This window comes from Vanacampus margaritifer, chromosome 12 (genome assembly GCF_051991255.1).
Source record: "Vanacampus margaritifer isolate UIUO_Vmar chromosome 12, RoL_Vmar_1.0, whole genome shotgun sequence".
Classification (NCBI taxonomy): Eukaryota; Metazoa; Chordata; class Actinopteri; order Syngnathiformes; family Syngnathidae; genus Vanacampus; species Vanacampus margaritifer.
The window spans coordinates 19533134-19549049 of record NC_135443.1 but is presented as its reverse complement, the minus strand read 5'-3'; the positions used below and the strand labels follow the sequence as shown (position 1 = coordinate 19549049).

General features: G+C 38.2%; 1 protein-coding gene across 19 annotated transcripts in view; it reads left to right on the top strand.

Moving 5' to 3' along the window:
* kcnma1a (potassium large conductance calcium-activated channel, subfamily M, alpha member 1a) overlaps nucleotides 1-15916 on the top strand; it is a 181974-nt gene that overhangs the window by 100839 nt on the left and 65219 nt on the right. For 14 of the 19 annotated variants that reach the window (XM_077581869.1, XM_077581859.1, XM_077581862.1 and 11 more), the window contains exons 6-9: nucleotides 3493-3568; nucleotides 4551-4626; nucleotides 5232-5402; nucleotides 7565-7656. In XM_077581869.1, coding sequence (XP_077437995.1) covers nucleotides 3493-3568; nucleotides 4551-4626; nucleotides 5232-5402; nucleotides 7565-7656 — 415 coding nt within the window. Of the gene's footprint in view, nucleotides 1-1474; nucleotides 1855-3492; nucleotides 3569-4550; nucleotides 4627-5231; nucleotides 5403-7564; nucleotides 7657-7748; nucleotides 7841-15916 lie in introns of those variants that run through there. The other 5 variants (XM_077581858.1, XM_077581867.1, XM_077581876.1 and 2 more) reach the window with 2 other exon arrangements.

Here is a 15916-nt window from a genome sequence, read left to right as displayed (position 1 = left end):
GGAGCAGAATAGAGATGTGCGGCTAATGAACGAGGCCATGCAGAAATTAATCCTCCTTTAACTGATTTAAACTGGCATTGCTCCCAAGAGAGTGGCAGGATTAGCATATGCTAACTCTCCTTAGCTAGTCCACCTTTAATTCTTAGTCAATAAGGGCACCACACTGTTGGTTTCTGTAAATATAATCAATTAATTTATAATGCTCTTATTGAGTTGTGTTGGTTATGGCAGCTAATGTCATGGATGCAATGGCTCTCATAATGCAAACTACTACTGCCTCCCAGTGGTGCTTCTGTGTACTGCTTGTTGATGTTATGCATGCCCACGAGTGCATCTGGAGATTATGTTCCCTCAATACCTGGCAGGAAGCCCCTGTGTACATTTAGGTTAGACATACAAATTTGCAACAAGCTTAAGCCTATTTGATGAAGCTTTATATTAGAAAATAGCTACACCATAATTTATTATAAGTACAGTGGGATAAAAAAGTATTTGGCCAAAATCCAATTGGAAGTCTATGGGAAAACTGGTCAAGTACTTTTTTGCCTCATTGTAAGTATAGCTACACCCTATTTTTTTTTTTTTGGGGGGGGGGCGGGGCACACCCTGTTATTTGTTGTTCAAGCAGTTGCTTTGAGGTAATTTTTGCAACTGCTTGGCAGGCCAGATGAAATGCTCTTGCAGACACATATTGTGGATGCTGAAAACATGTTATGTTATGTGATTTCCATCATTTCAATATGAATGACTCCGAGTTTGTGTCGAGCATGGCATCATCTAATCCTAGCAGGGTATAATCCCAGATGAAGCATCCTGCAGACTGCTGATTGATAAAAGGGCCCCGGTATGCTGGCCCATGCCAGAACATGCGCGCTGCCTCGCAAAGCCTCAATGAACTCTTCAGAAAAGCCTTTTTTTTAATGAACATCTGGTCAGCTGACATGTGTGTCCGACCCCCATGTGTACAAGAGGTTTTGGCGTGTGTGGCAAAGAGATTTTCCTCATACGAGCGCACGTGTTTTCGGAGGCACCGGAAATTCATTGAGATTTTTTTTTCCTGGCTTTGCACGCACAAGCACTGCATTAATACTGCATTCATACAGTAGAATGGTTCTTTTCATGGCTGACAGAAGTTGATTTTAGTGTAACTGTCTGATGTAAACACTTTGCACATGAGCTACTGCTCATTGTGTTTGCCTTGTGGAAAATAATGTTGAAGTCAGTCGGAGTTAGTTCAATGTTCATGTTAGCGTTTGTTGTTTTCATCATCGTTAATCCCCCGGCTAAATTCATTTTTCATTTGACAAAAAGGATTTTAGGCAAAGCAGTGTGTGTTGATGGGGATGGTGAATTATGAAGGTTGATGACAGATGAAACTGTTTGGGTGTTTGGGATTAAAAGCATTGTTACAAAATAGAAAAAAAAAATAGAAAATGAGATATTTGGCTCAGAGAGACACAACCTCTCAGAGGTCTATCAGTTAGAGCTGTTTTGTTTGTCGGCATTGACCGTTCCTTTGCAGACGTTGTCTCCTTTGGAACTTGCTTTTGTTTATTGCTTTTAATGCTTTTTCGAAATCAGTCCGGGAATCCTCCAAGAATCAAACTTGGCTGACGAGAGCAAAAATTTCGCAGGAAGCCATGATACCGCCAAAGCTGCTCGTCTACCGACGCACTCTCTGCGAGGTTAATTTGGAGAAGCTCCAGGAGACGCCTCGACGGAAGAAGTCTTGTAGCGATCTTTTCCAGAACGGCTACCGAGTGAAGCAGGGCCGCCATGCACTGGAGGTGCAGGAAAGGCAGACCGGAGCGTACCAATCTTTCCGCTGCTGTTTATGCCTCCTATCCAACTGGGGTAAAAATATTATTTTGAAGGCATGTCAAGCCTTGGTTGTTTGGGCCTTCTTGTAATTATTTTTATTTTTTTTGTGTCATTGTTGTTGACAGTGGGCCTAAATTTGCTAAAGGGTTGCACATATCAAAATAGGTGCAAGCAATTATTGGTGTTCCTCAATGATCTGACGGCTGACCTGGAGTCAATTGCAAGAAGGAGTCTTGCCATGTCACCTATGACTAACTCTTTTCAGCGCACTGTGACTGTCAATGCTACAAGAGCAGTTTTTCCCGCGTGTGCTGTATTGAAGTTTGAGGCACAAGATGGTCACTTGCATCCAATTGGCACACAGTTAGGATGAGTTAAAACAAAGAAAACATGGCTTTTATGTTGCTGACTTCCCCAAAATTATCGGAAATATTGATTTATTTTTTGCAACTCAGTAAGGTGTTTGTTTGATTCTTCCACTTACACTTCCAATTCCATCACTTCAAACTTTACTTTGCACCCCATAATGTTTTGTAGCTTAGTAAATCAGGCTCACGGAGTCTATCGATTTGGTTTGAAGCAGAAAAGGCAACCCTGTCCTAGAGATTTTGTTCAGATGCCAAATCTGAATCACTTCTATTAGTCAACCAGATGGGTAATGCTAAACTACAGACATTTTTATTTTTTCCTTATTTGTGGACATAGCCTTGCTGCAAAGTTTGATGGATTGCCATTAAATGCAAAACACTATTACCCAAGCTACATAAATAAGTAGACCCACCCAAAAAATAAATTTAAAAAATCTTCTTTTGTTTGGTATCAGCCATTTAGGCTTGTTTTGGCCATTTCAAAACCTGTCCTAGAGATTTTGTCTGGAGGCTACCAAATTTTACCCACATTTATTAGACTGATGGGCGACGCTAAATTGCGAAAACTTGAGTCTTTGTCATGACATGGAGGTGGAGAATGGTGTCTAAGATTGATGACTCGCCATCAAACACACATTTTCTATAATACCTTTATACATCTCTAATAGCCATGTCTAAAAAGACACTGGAAGTCGAACATTTTGGTTCAAAGAAGCCATTTTATTTTGGCCATTTCCAGAGGTGCTTAAAAAACACATTTTATCCGATGGCTGCCATATTTGAGCCACAAAAACTAGAATAAAAAAGTAAATGGTTTGGTCATTGCGTGTGGCTGGAGCATGCTGAAAAGTTTGAGGCTCCTGATTGATTGATTGCTCCTGATGCTATGATGTCTTTCAAACTTTGTGTACACCCATTCATCACTGCTCACAGCTTTAATTATTGTTATTGCAAAATGGGTTCCTCGATAAGCTTTTGGGCTGCTGTCGTAATTTTGATGTTAATTGTTTTCGGTACACTTTTTCCCTTTACACACAGTGTTGGACACAACCGCACACCCTTATCGTAGGATTATTCATGTTATTAAAATGCCAACAAGATAGGTGTTGCATCATAATCCTTAGGGGAGCTGCTCTATGGTCCAGATCAAGGCTCATGAGAACAAAACCTTTTTAAGATGCAGAAAGGTATAAAGATATCATAGAGAATTCAGCCAAGTGTCAACAGTCTTTTGTGCTTTTGTCATGTTTTGTATTCTCTCCTTTTGGTTTAACATCTATTTTTCCTTCTTTCTGTCTCATAGGTTTAAGATTCCTGAGAGCACTACGATTGATACAGTTCTCGGAAATCTTACAGTTTTTGAATATCTTGAAAACAAGGTAATGTTCTCCTCACAAGCACATCCAGCTTCCACATTATACACTCACACGCCCATCCCATCATGATATTGTTCTGAAGTATGAAAGCCATGTTAAGCGGCGTCATTATATGTTTCAGTAGATAATTAAGGGGTTCATGCGCAGTTATAAATAATAATAGTATTCCATATTACTGCAGTACAGACGCTATGATTATAAAATACGTGTTAATTATTAGTCTCTGATGGAGGCTCACATGGGTTATCTTAAGATTTGCAGTCTGCTTTGTAAAATGTCATCAGTTCAAGCTTTCCAACGTCATAATTTTTAATGACAATCTTTGTGATTAATTTCCCATTTTAATCCACATAAATAAGCACATAAATGACATTAAGTCAGATTATATCTATAAAAATGATGCTGAGGTTGTTCTTGCAAAGATTTAGTAGGATTTTGTACAAAAAAACAATGCACTGTAAATAGTAGAAATTTTATGTATATATTTGGGGTTACTTGAAACAGTTATTTTTTTCAAAATAAAATAGAATGACTTAACAGCTTGCAGTCTAATAACTTAATGGCCACCATGTTTGAGGAGTTGTTGAGAATTGGCAATTTAAGAATACTTCCTTAGTCAACTATTGTGAAAATTGAATCAATTTAATCAATACCTTTTTTATTGTAGCTTTTTTTTTTTTTTTTTTTTTGAGAACGTCTGTCTGATTGTCTGAACTCCTGTTTGCACGCCAGTTTTGTGATTTAGCTAAATAATGCAGCCTCGAGTATGGATAATAATAAATAATGTAGCATGGATGCTCGACTTCCTAAAGCTAATGTCATTAATGTTTGGCTTCTTTAAACAGCAAACTACATGAGATTGAATCAACAATTTGCTTGCAGCCAAGTATTGATTGTTGAATGTTGTACAAAATGACAACACATCGTTTGCAATTTCCCGTTAACATCTTGATGAGTTCTTGTCTTTTGCGGTTCTTCTCGTCAGCAATTCCATCAAGCTGGTGAACTTGTGTTCCATCTTCATAAGCACATGGCTCACCGCTGCAGGATTCATACATTTGGTAAGTGGACAGAAATGACATCTAGTGCGGTCCGGTGATTAGGTGATTAATTAACGCCGTCACCGTGAGAGCCCCCCGGGCCCACGGGGCCGCCACCCATCTGTGCATAATATTACGTGTCACACAATATTTAAACAAGTTTGACCTCAAGACCCTTCTCGTCTGGTTAGTATTGTAATTTATACAAGGGGGTAAAACCAATATATTGACAAACTGGCATCTTCTATTCTACTTTTTATTTTAATAAATTTCCAATCAATTCATACAGTATACCATTTGTACCAAAAAAAAAAAAGGCAAAACAACTAGTTGCTTCCTATTTGGCTATCATTCTATTTCACGTCTGTATGTAAATATAATATTTATGTGACAGGAAAGAGACACATAACACATGGACTGACTCGCCCATTTAAGTTTTTCATCAGCATTGCTGCAATAACCATTTTTACCACTAGATGGTAGTCTAAGCTCACTGTTGTAAGAACTCATCCCCCAGTCAAAGATGAAAGCTGGCCCACTCCAAGTTTGAAATCATCAACTTGATTAGATGGCTTTGTGCTCAGAGAACATGTTTACAAATCCCTTCTTCCCTCCTTTCATCCTAGGTGGAAAACTCAGGGGATCCTTGGGAAAACTTCCAAAACTTCCAGACACTCTCCTATTGGGAATGTGTCTACTTACTGATGGTGACCATGTCCACAGTGGGCTACGGGGATGTCTATGCAAAAACCACCTTGGGACGCCTGTTCATGGTCTTCTTCATCCTCGGTGGTTTGGTAAAATCGGGCTTTAATCTTTCCTCCCTTGTTCCCTTATTTTTTCCCTTCACCCTAACTTCTTACCTTAAAATCTGTCCGCCCATTTCAATATGCTGCATAGACTTGAATATGATGTAAATGAAATTATGCTAAGGTAATGGTAATCCTTAACATTCCAATATGAGAAAATGTTTGTGTAACTGTACCCTTCCTTTTTAGCCTCTTGTCTCTTGTGCATCGTAATTACTGTGTGCTCCTTTCTCCCTTTACCTTTCTGTGCGTCTCACTTTTCGCTATTGTATAATGATATTGTTAATATTCACAGTTGCGGTTTCAGGACACCCTCCCTCTTGTGTCCCTTCCCACAATTCCAACAAACACAGGGGCAGGGAGATGAGGCTTAGGCCGGCCTGACTGTTACCACGGCAACAGCAGCCTCCTGTCAGGTTTTTCTTAGCACTGTCCGACCACCTTAATGCTAATGATGAGAGAGAGGCTCGTTGAGCCACACGCTATAATTTGTGAAAATAATCATCAGGAATCAACGATCCAATGTTTTTGTGCATTTATGAAGGATTAAGAAAGAAGGCAATTTGGACAAGACAAATAAGCTCCATGGCTTTTAAGAAGCTACATATATTCAGTGGAACAATCAAATGAGCTCAAATGATCATCATTAACATCAAATGATCAATGAGCTCTTTAATACTGTTTAACACTAATTAATACAAATATTCTAATAGGGAATAATGTATCGTAAATTAATTTCTTCCTGGCTCAAACAGTTGCCATCACATTGCTTGACTGGCACCCATAATCCCTGTTCCCTAATCGCGTTGACAGCAGCAAACTTGGTTGGCGGATGTCGTATGCTACACTAGCGACACATTGCACATTAGTTACCATGACTACTACTACTTCCTTTTCTTTTTCTTCCATTTCTTCTTCTTCTTTCTGTTGGCATTAAAACCACATTAATTAGCATGTAAATACATTTCCGACCAAAATGCGACTTACATTCCAGAGCAACTTATATATTTTTTCTTCTTTATGATGCATTATTTGACTCGTGTGATTTATAATCCATGCAATTTATAGTGCAAGAAAAAGGTATATGTTTACTTTTGGTTTCAATTTTGAGTGTGCATTCAAGGATCGCCAACAAAACAGACAAAAAAAAACTATTGATGAATTGAAACTAGATTGCACAAGGTGGTGCCCAAGTGAGACTTTTAATGCTTTGTCCCAATCAAAAAATGAGCATAGATTAGTTTATTTTAGCCAATAACAGAGGATAGGTTCCCCAAGAAATCTGCAAATTTGCAAATACCAAAATTTCAAATATGTGTAAGTGTTTACCAGATATCAAGTTGCAAAATAATATAATTGTATCGTGATATTACTGATCTCAAATGCCCTAGTGTAAGTTCTTGTGTGACTGCCATCTAATGTTGTAATGTAATGTTAAAAAAGAGAGATCTAGCCAGACAACTGTCACTAAGCGCAGTGATGGCCCGCAGCTGTGCGAACGTGTCCAGCGGCGTGGCCATGGTGATAGCTTGTGTATTATTATTTTTCTCCCTTCAGTGCTGAGAGCTCTGGAAAGCTTTAGGCTTGCACCTTAACCTGCTTTCTATCATCATGAATAATGACTCCAGGCTGGAGATGGTTTCAACGCCAGGTTTCGTATCAGGCTCCCCTGGAAATGCTTAACTGAAAATGTTCATGTAAATGAGTATAGCGTCAGCGAGGCTTCCGCAAAATGCATTCAGCTCATTCTCCAAACCCCGACAAATGAGTGTCAATGTGTTTTGCAGCTGCGGCGCATCAGGACGGCCTATTCAAATCAACCTACCCGATCAATCTGTGTTTGTTGGACAAAACATGGCACATAGGTTTTTATTAACATTATGCTTACCAGTGAGACAAAATGCATTGCTTCTATCACAGACTCAAAGTAAACCTGCTGTGATAAAATTGCCCAAAAAGCCAAAATGAACACATTTAGGCCCCTGTGCCTCTCTCACGTCTACATAGACGCATGGAGAGTTACTGGATTTAAAAAGCAAAGTTCAAAGAGTATATTTCTCCTTTGGAGAAATGTGCGTTCATGCAGGCCCCACCGCCGGCTCTCTAGTCTCTTTATTAGCCTCTGCTTCTGTCTTCTATCTTCTCCTTAGGCCATGTTTGCCAGCTACGTCCCTGAAATCATAGAGTTAATAGGAAACCGCAAGAAATATGGTGGTTCCTATAGTGCGGTTAATGGGAGAAAGTAAGTATTCCAGACGGTTCTGCTGTTGTTCTGTGTGAGGTGGAACCCTCTCTGCATGCTTTTTTTCTATTTTTTCTGTTTCATGCATGTAGGCCATGTTTGCTCGCTACGTGCCAGAAATTGCTGCTCTCATCCTTAATCGGAAGAAATACGGAGGGAGTTATAACTCGACACGAGGCCGAAAGTAAGTTGGAACCCAGACAAGGTGTGGTTGTGTGACTCAAGAGCGTCCTCCCCCCACCCCCACCCCCCAACCCCTTTCATTCAAAGTACAGTCACTGGGGGGTGTTAACACACTTTTTAGAGCACTTAAAATATTGGTAACACAAGTCACACTGCGTGACTGAAGACCTCGGCCATTAAGACTCACATGTTCATGCATCTTTACGCTCTTTGCTCTTTACCATCTTCTTCTTCTTCTTGCTCATGCTTTCTCACTCTGAGGGCCACGCTGAAAAGAACATTATGAGGAAAAAAGTTAGTTGAAAAAAGTTTGAATTCTAATCAGAATAAATCTTACAAGAATAAAGTCTTACATTTTAATGAATTAATGTCAAAATTCTCCCACAGAGGTAAATGCAGTTTGAGACCAGTAGTCGTATAGTTTCTTAGGTAATATACGTAGCATGTTAAGCCCTGAAACTAATTTACAATACGATCCTTACAGTATATGATGAAAAAAACTCCTATAGGCAACTTTTATGCTTTATTCTTTTAAAGGGACACTGTACCAAATTTTAGCACCATATTGTGGTAAACTATTAATTCATTCATTTGAAAAAAAAAACACTATTAATTTCAACAATTTGCAAAAATATATACATATGTTGTATCACATCAACGTACGTTTCTTTTTTTTTATATAAACGTTGGTCTAGTAATCGCTAATTATATTACATAAATTGTATACCTTACAATTACAGGAGGCTGACGTGTTTAGCCGCCATTTTTCAGTTAGCCTATGGTGATGCTTGCAGCTGTATGGGTCGACTGCCACTTACCTTCCACAGCTGGGGCCAGCAGGTGGTTATTGCTGAGTCCCATGATTCTGGCTTCCTGCTTTTCTCTCGCTAGCATTTGCTATCTTCTCCTGCTAGCCACCCTTGTTAGTTGCTCCAGCTAGTTCTTGCGAGAAAGTTGTTGCATTCTATTATTGCGCTAAATAATACAAACGGTTCCTTTAAAATTATGACATTTTTTGCCATTTATATTATGACTTTACTTTCAATATTCCAACTTTTTCTTGCACAATTGCTTTACTTTCTCACATTGTGACTATCCTCATAAAATGTTAATTTATTTTCATAGAATCTGGTTTATAGAATATGTTTGTGCCATATTAGTGTACATTTTGTGTTTTGTTGTAATATTACTAAACTTCTAGCATTAATTTCTTTCTCCTGCATTATTACACCTGTTTTGTCCGCATTTATTTATTTTTTGGTATGATTATTTTTTTATTTTCTAAATATAATTTTTTATTAAAATTTTGTGTTCATACTAGTGACTTATCTTTTTTTCATAGTGTCAACTTTTCTCACATAATAAATACTTTTCACTACTACATTTAAACATTTCCTTGTAATATTACAACTTTATTTTTGTAAAAATAGGTTTTTAATGGCATTAAAAATGTAGTGTAAAATTTAATTAAAAAAAAAATACTAGCTCAGCGGCATCAAAAAAGAAAGACACTAATAGGTGAATATTTCAGCAGATAGCTGAGGATACGTTGCCTTAGTAGAAAGCAACAGATAACTAGACACATTTGTGAATAATGAACTGCGAATAGGCAGTGGCTTGCTGTAGTATGTATAGTTTAGTATTCCAACTTTTTTCTCGCAATATTGCAACGTTTTTCCTCCCAAAATGAAATTATTATTCTTGTAATTTCATTGTTATTTCCTTTTTATTGTGGCCCTAACACTCCTCAAGTCATTTGTGTGGTGTGCTTTTCTTGCTTTATTCTTTGAAAACTAAACTTAAAAACTTGTGTTGATTATCCGGTGCATTGTTTGGATGTATCCTGTGTTCACTTCCTGCTATCAGTACAAGCATTATAATAGTAAATATAATATAAATAACAAAATGAAACGTAAATAGTCATGAAACCCCTACTATGTATTGAATTATATTAATATATGTTAATAAAACATCTGCAAATTCATTTGCATTGGTTGTCTGCTGGAGTATCATCAATGATCCATTTCCTCTTCTGATTTCATTTTGCTTGCATGCTTTTGTGTGCTTGCGTATTGTTCAACTGCATCATTTCTGGCATGTCCTTTGCCAATGACCAGCAGACTTGTGACTTCTTCATGCACTGTGAAAAAGCCACCTTCCTGTTGTCTGTCACCGCTAGCCTCATGATATCATCAACGCTTGACACCACTCTGGCCCTGATCTTCAGTCAGCTCCCACACCCTTGAATGCCGGTTCGCCTCGCTCCCATTTGGAGGCTCTCGAATGCTTTGGGCTTGCTTTTGCTTTTGCTTTTGTTTCTGTTTTGTTTATTTATTTATTAATTTTTACCCTGCTTGGTTCCAGTGTTTGCTCTGTTCCTCTGTTGGTCTGCTGCCGGTTGTCTGCGTAGGCTCTCACAGCTGAGAGTCCGCACGTGAAGCTGTACACAGTGCTCATTGTACAGTGTTGTGCTCCTTCTCCTTGCGGCTCAAACCTCATTGATATTCAGAAAGCAGATTTTATTTTCGATTTCTTCGGCATCTTCAGCGATGCAGCCTCGTCTTCTCTTTTCCAATCTCCGTTTGAATGGGAAATAATTCAGCGAGTCAGATGTTAGAATAGCAAGAGGCCAGAGAAAAGAAAGAAAAGCCTTTGTTTGACAGTGTTTGCCTGTCAGTGGCACAAGATTGATGAAATGTTATGTTTGGCGAGGAACTTCAGCCTGGAATCACAAATGGGTGCTGAGAGAAGCCCTTGTCAAAACCCAGGATACTTTCTCCCACGCACATTATTTTCTCCTTCCGCTTTCATTCCGGAGAAAACATGTGGTTACAATCACGATATCAACTCAAAGCAAAGACAAGATCACGTACAGTAGATACAATATGTATGCGCTTAGTGTTTACATGTTATACATAAAGCCAAGTTTTAGCCACCATTGACATGCATTGAAAGAAGCTCTCATGGAAATAAGATTAGGCCATTACAAATATCTGACTGATTACGGAGCTCAGGTCAGGATAGATTGTGAACTATTAAAAAAAAGTTGCTCTAATTGAATCTTTCTGTCATTTGAAACCGCAAAACGTGAGAGGAAGCCGTACAGGGATTTCTCTCTTTCATGCTCGCGCGAGCCTGCGCAGCGTAGCGTTCACCCACTAGATGAGCAACGGTGCTCGGCTTGTGTGTGTTGATAAAATAATGGCTAGCGTGGCGTTGAGTTGGCAGCGCCGCTCTTGGGGCAGATCTGTGTTTTCCATTATGGTTTCCATTAGGCCCGAGTTCAGTTTGTTTGAAAAGGGCTTGGCACAGAATCTGGCCCCGAACTATGCGACATCTACCTTTTGGAAGGATTTTTCAGAGCCAACAACTCTGAGCCATTACTCAAAATAAATATTGAAATTGATGAGAAAGTGTTTTTTTTCATTAAGTTTTATATGTCTACCTTATTTATGCAGTTGTGGACTATCATTATCACAATTTTTTTTAAATAAGATAAAATTCCAAGGTTATAATATACAATGATTATGTTATATATGGATTAATGAATGCAGTAGTAATAATCTTCGTCATGTGTATAATTTAAACTATTTTAAAATATATAATACTGTAATCTTGATTCTTATAAAAATATATTTTATAAATGTTTTTATTCTTCCTGGGAGAAAGTGGGGCCTTACAAAAAATAATTGAAAAGCACTCTATTGAGTTAAATTGGAGGAAACCATTTTTGTTACTGTAACTGAATTGTCTTTGTTCTCCACAACTTAGTAAGAGAAAATCTGTCACTATTTAAGCTGTAAATGTCTTTGTCTTTGCATATCTAGAAAGCTTAGTAGTAGTAGTAATAGTAGTAGTAGTAGTGGTGGTAGTGTCTATTAGTCACGTTCCCCCACTTATAACGTTGGATACCATGTCAAAAGTTATTTTTAGTATATGCTACGGGCCGCCACAAAATGGACGGCGGACCACAAATGGTCCCCAGGCAGTAGTTTGGAAACCACTGCCCTAAAAGATTCCTGGCAATTTGCAGTTCAGTAAATAAACGCCCCTCGTCACATGTAAGGAAGATGCCGTTCCAAATAAGCAGCCATTCGGCCCCTTACAATGAAAACATGTTTTGCTAAGCGAAGGATTAGAGCCGTAGCGAGTTTTTGTGTCTGTTGCTGATGTTTGAGCTCTCTTGGTTTTCATTTCCAAATCATTCCAGACCACATCCTGGGATGTTGCCCTTTACTGCATGTTCTGTGTGCATGTTCTGTAACACCCGCTTGTATTCAATATGATTGTATCAAATCTGTAATCATTTTCTAACACGAATGTATTATTATATAAAATGGAGCTGAACTGTACAGTCATGCTAAATTAATTGGAATATGAGAGTTTAATAGAGGACGTTTATTTGCTAGTGTATTTTTTTCCATAGTCATTTTTTTAAGGAATAATTTTGGTGTTGAGAATCTCAGGTTTCTCATTTGTTCATATTTTTTTCCTATAGGAAATAAAATGTGTCCAACTATATCCACTAATAAACCGTTATTAACTGTACAGAAATTTTTTAGGCAACATATTATTTATTGTCAAGTCAATTAAATTACTTTAATGGTTTTTCCCCAATGAATTATCATTAAAAAATAATATTTAATCTAGTGCTGTCAGGCGATTAAAATAATTAATCTAATTAATTACAGGATTTTTTTTAAATTAATTAATCAAATAAATGTATTTTAATCTCATATCTGCTAAATGGGGGCGGCACGGTAGCTGACTGGTTAGCACGTCCGCCTCCCAGTGCAGAGGACGTGAGATCGAGTCCGGGCTTCGGCCTTCCTTGGTGGTGTTTGCATGTTCTCCCCGTGCTTGCGTGGGCTTTCTCTGGGTACTCTGATTTCCTCCCTCATTCCAAAGACATGCATGGCAGGTTAATTGATCACTCCAAATTGTCCATAGGTGTGTGAGTGTGAATGGTTGTTCGTCTCTGTGTGACCTGCGATTGGCTGGCAACCAGTTCAGGGTGTACCCCGCCTACTGCCTGAAGCCAGCTGGGATAGGCTCCAGTGCCCCCTGCAACCTTTGTGAAGACATGCGGTTAGGAAAATGGATGGATGGATCTGCACTAATTTGCACATAATTAATTAATCTAGATTAAAGCGTTAAACTAACAGCCTTAATTTAACCCTTAAATTCGTAAAAGCCTCAAACTAAATTAAGTGTTCAATTTGCAATTGGGGTTTGTCTTTTAGCATAAAGAGATTGGAATTTGCTAAGTATCTTTAAAATGACAAATACTGTGAATGGTCACATTTAGTGAACAAAATGTCCTAAATTTGATTGGTATCGGCATGAAGCCTCAAACGTAAAGCTTTCTATAAGAAAGATACTAGAAGATAGTTGACACATGAGTGCGGCATGATTTTAGCACATTCAGCGAATTCATTAGGCATAATTATAATAACATAATGATGCGCAGAGACATTGATGAACATTCCCTCGCGTAATTGGTGGTCTACGTTCTGTAGGTCTAATTATTAGCCGCTTATTGTAGCATGTATCAGCTGCAGTGGTAACATCTGCCTACAGACCAAGTAATGCTCAACGGTCATCACCTTGGAGAAAGAGTCACTGAAAGCATGAGGAAAAACATAAGCGATGTTTCCCGTCCGCTTGTGCCAAATGCCGCTAGCTGCCCACACATATGTCGGTTCATCAGACCTGACGGCCCTGCTTCTTTGCTTAGCCATCACAGCTGCCTGTTAGATTCTTTTAAAGGGCATCTGGGAAGACCATCACACGCCACAACGTCCATTACCGGACGCTCCCATCAATCTGGAACCGCAGCTCTCCACCGACATCAACTTGAATTTCCTCCAACTGATTTCACTCCATACAATTTCAGACGTGCACTATTAAAGTTTCCTCCTGCTGTACAAGAGCGTAACAACGACTTTAAAGAAAGCTGTCATGACAAATCTGTGGCCATGAATAGGAACATGAATGGTGAACACTGTAACCACAGTTAATTTTAGGAAAGAGTAACTTTATCCCTTTGGTTGTGAGTGCAGAGGTGTTCGGTGCCAGGCCAAAATTAAAGTGTCTCAATTGACTCCTGGCACGTTCCGTTAAGTAGCGGATGAGGCCCATCGTCATTATGAGATATCGTTACACATGTCCATCGGGTAATTAGTGTGTCTGCCAAGCGTCCGCACTAATCTGTGTCAGTAGAAGGGCACATTTGGATCCAATGTTGGCAACAGGACGCCATCACTCTCAAATTTTACTTCATCATAGAACTGTGTAGTTCACAATGTCTCATCACGGCCTTAGTTAAAACATCTGGGGTGCAAACAGTTTATTTGAAAGGGGCCACCCCAAGAGAAATACCATTCAAAGAGAGCTTAAAGCCCCACCTATACTAAGAGCCACTAATACGTTCATGCGCCAAATACTTTGGCTGTTATGCAAATTTTAAACATGTCATTGCAGGGGAGATCGCTACCAAATCTGAATTGTTCATAAAAGTGAAGAAAATTGTGTTAGACATACAATTTCATATTCCAATTATATATAATTTCTCCCATACATTAAGATTCAAAATCGATTTTTGTAGTCTTTTTTTATGTCAACCAACCTACACACACGCGCGCAAAATTAGCATTTCTCATAAAATTCTGACTTAATCAATGCAAGATTTAGACATTATATACAGCAGCTTTGGTCAGAATCTAACATGAAAAGCAAATTGTGACTACAAGGTCTTTTTTCATATAATGACTTTATTTGTGTAATATTGGGAATTAATTCATAGAATATACAATTATTCCGATTAGATTTTTTTTGCTTACAATACAAATATTTTCTTCAGGGTTTCCGTGGGTCATTAACAAGCATTAAAAGTCAAATGGATTTTGCTAAAATGAAGGATTTCAATGGCATTACAAAGCATTCAATGTGATGCAGAGAGGCATTCAAAATTTAAAATACAGTTGTTGTTCATTCATTGTTTGTATAGACTAGTGACTAGTTGTAATTTACAATGAACAAAATGGCCTGGATTCCAGTGTTCCATGAGTTGCTTCATGTTCCAAATACCAATTGCTCTGAATTTGAAACAAAAACTGTTGTGTTCCTGCCGCCAGCATCCATCATGAAGCACTAATGCCACCTAGTGACAGAAAATTACCTCAATACAAATCTATGACTCAATGTTTCACACTCTCTAACTCATTTGCTCCCAAAAATATAAATACATTCTATTTTAAATGTTTTATGTGTCCCAAAGATGTATTTATATGGTTTTATGTTGTTTTTATTATGCTAGAGCATACAGAAGGCTTTGATGGAGCCTCTCAACTGCAAATAATGGTTGAAGAAATAGTAATTATTACACAAACGGCCAGCAGTTGGCAGCAGAGCAAACTATATCCACCAGTGCCATGATGAAAAAAATACTGTTACATTTTTAAATAGATTTGTGAATAATGATGAAACTTAGCTATATTCTAATGCTAATTGCTGCAAAACAGATACAGATAGAATTTAATCTTTAATCTTTCTTTTGGTAGGTTCTATGTTTTTCATAGCAGTAGAACACAATATTCTGTGTGGGCAAAATCAGTCAAAATCCAGGAGTGAAGGGGATTGCTTCTGTGAAAATGGCTGGGAGTGAATGTCTAACTAACTAACTGTAACTATTAACTCTTTGACTGCCAGACGTTTTCAGAAAAGGGATGCCGTGGGTGCCAGGCGATTTAAGCATTTTGACTGATCTTTCAAGGTCCACAGAAAATTTTGTGTTTGGACTATGGAAACACACATACTACTAAAAGATTGGACTCTCATCTTTCATCAGTAAAAAAGGACGGTTTCTACCTTATTCCGTTTTTCAGCAATCAACAATAGAAAATGGTTAGTTTCATCCAAATGCTCTGTTTTGAAACAAAATACGGAGAAATCAATCACTCTAGTGAATTTGACACCTTTTTTTTCTCATGAATGATGCCACAAACACCTAAACAGTGCTTTACTTCTGTAAAACACTACCACCAACAATGAAAAAGTGTTTTTTGATAGCAAAATA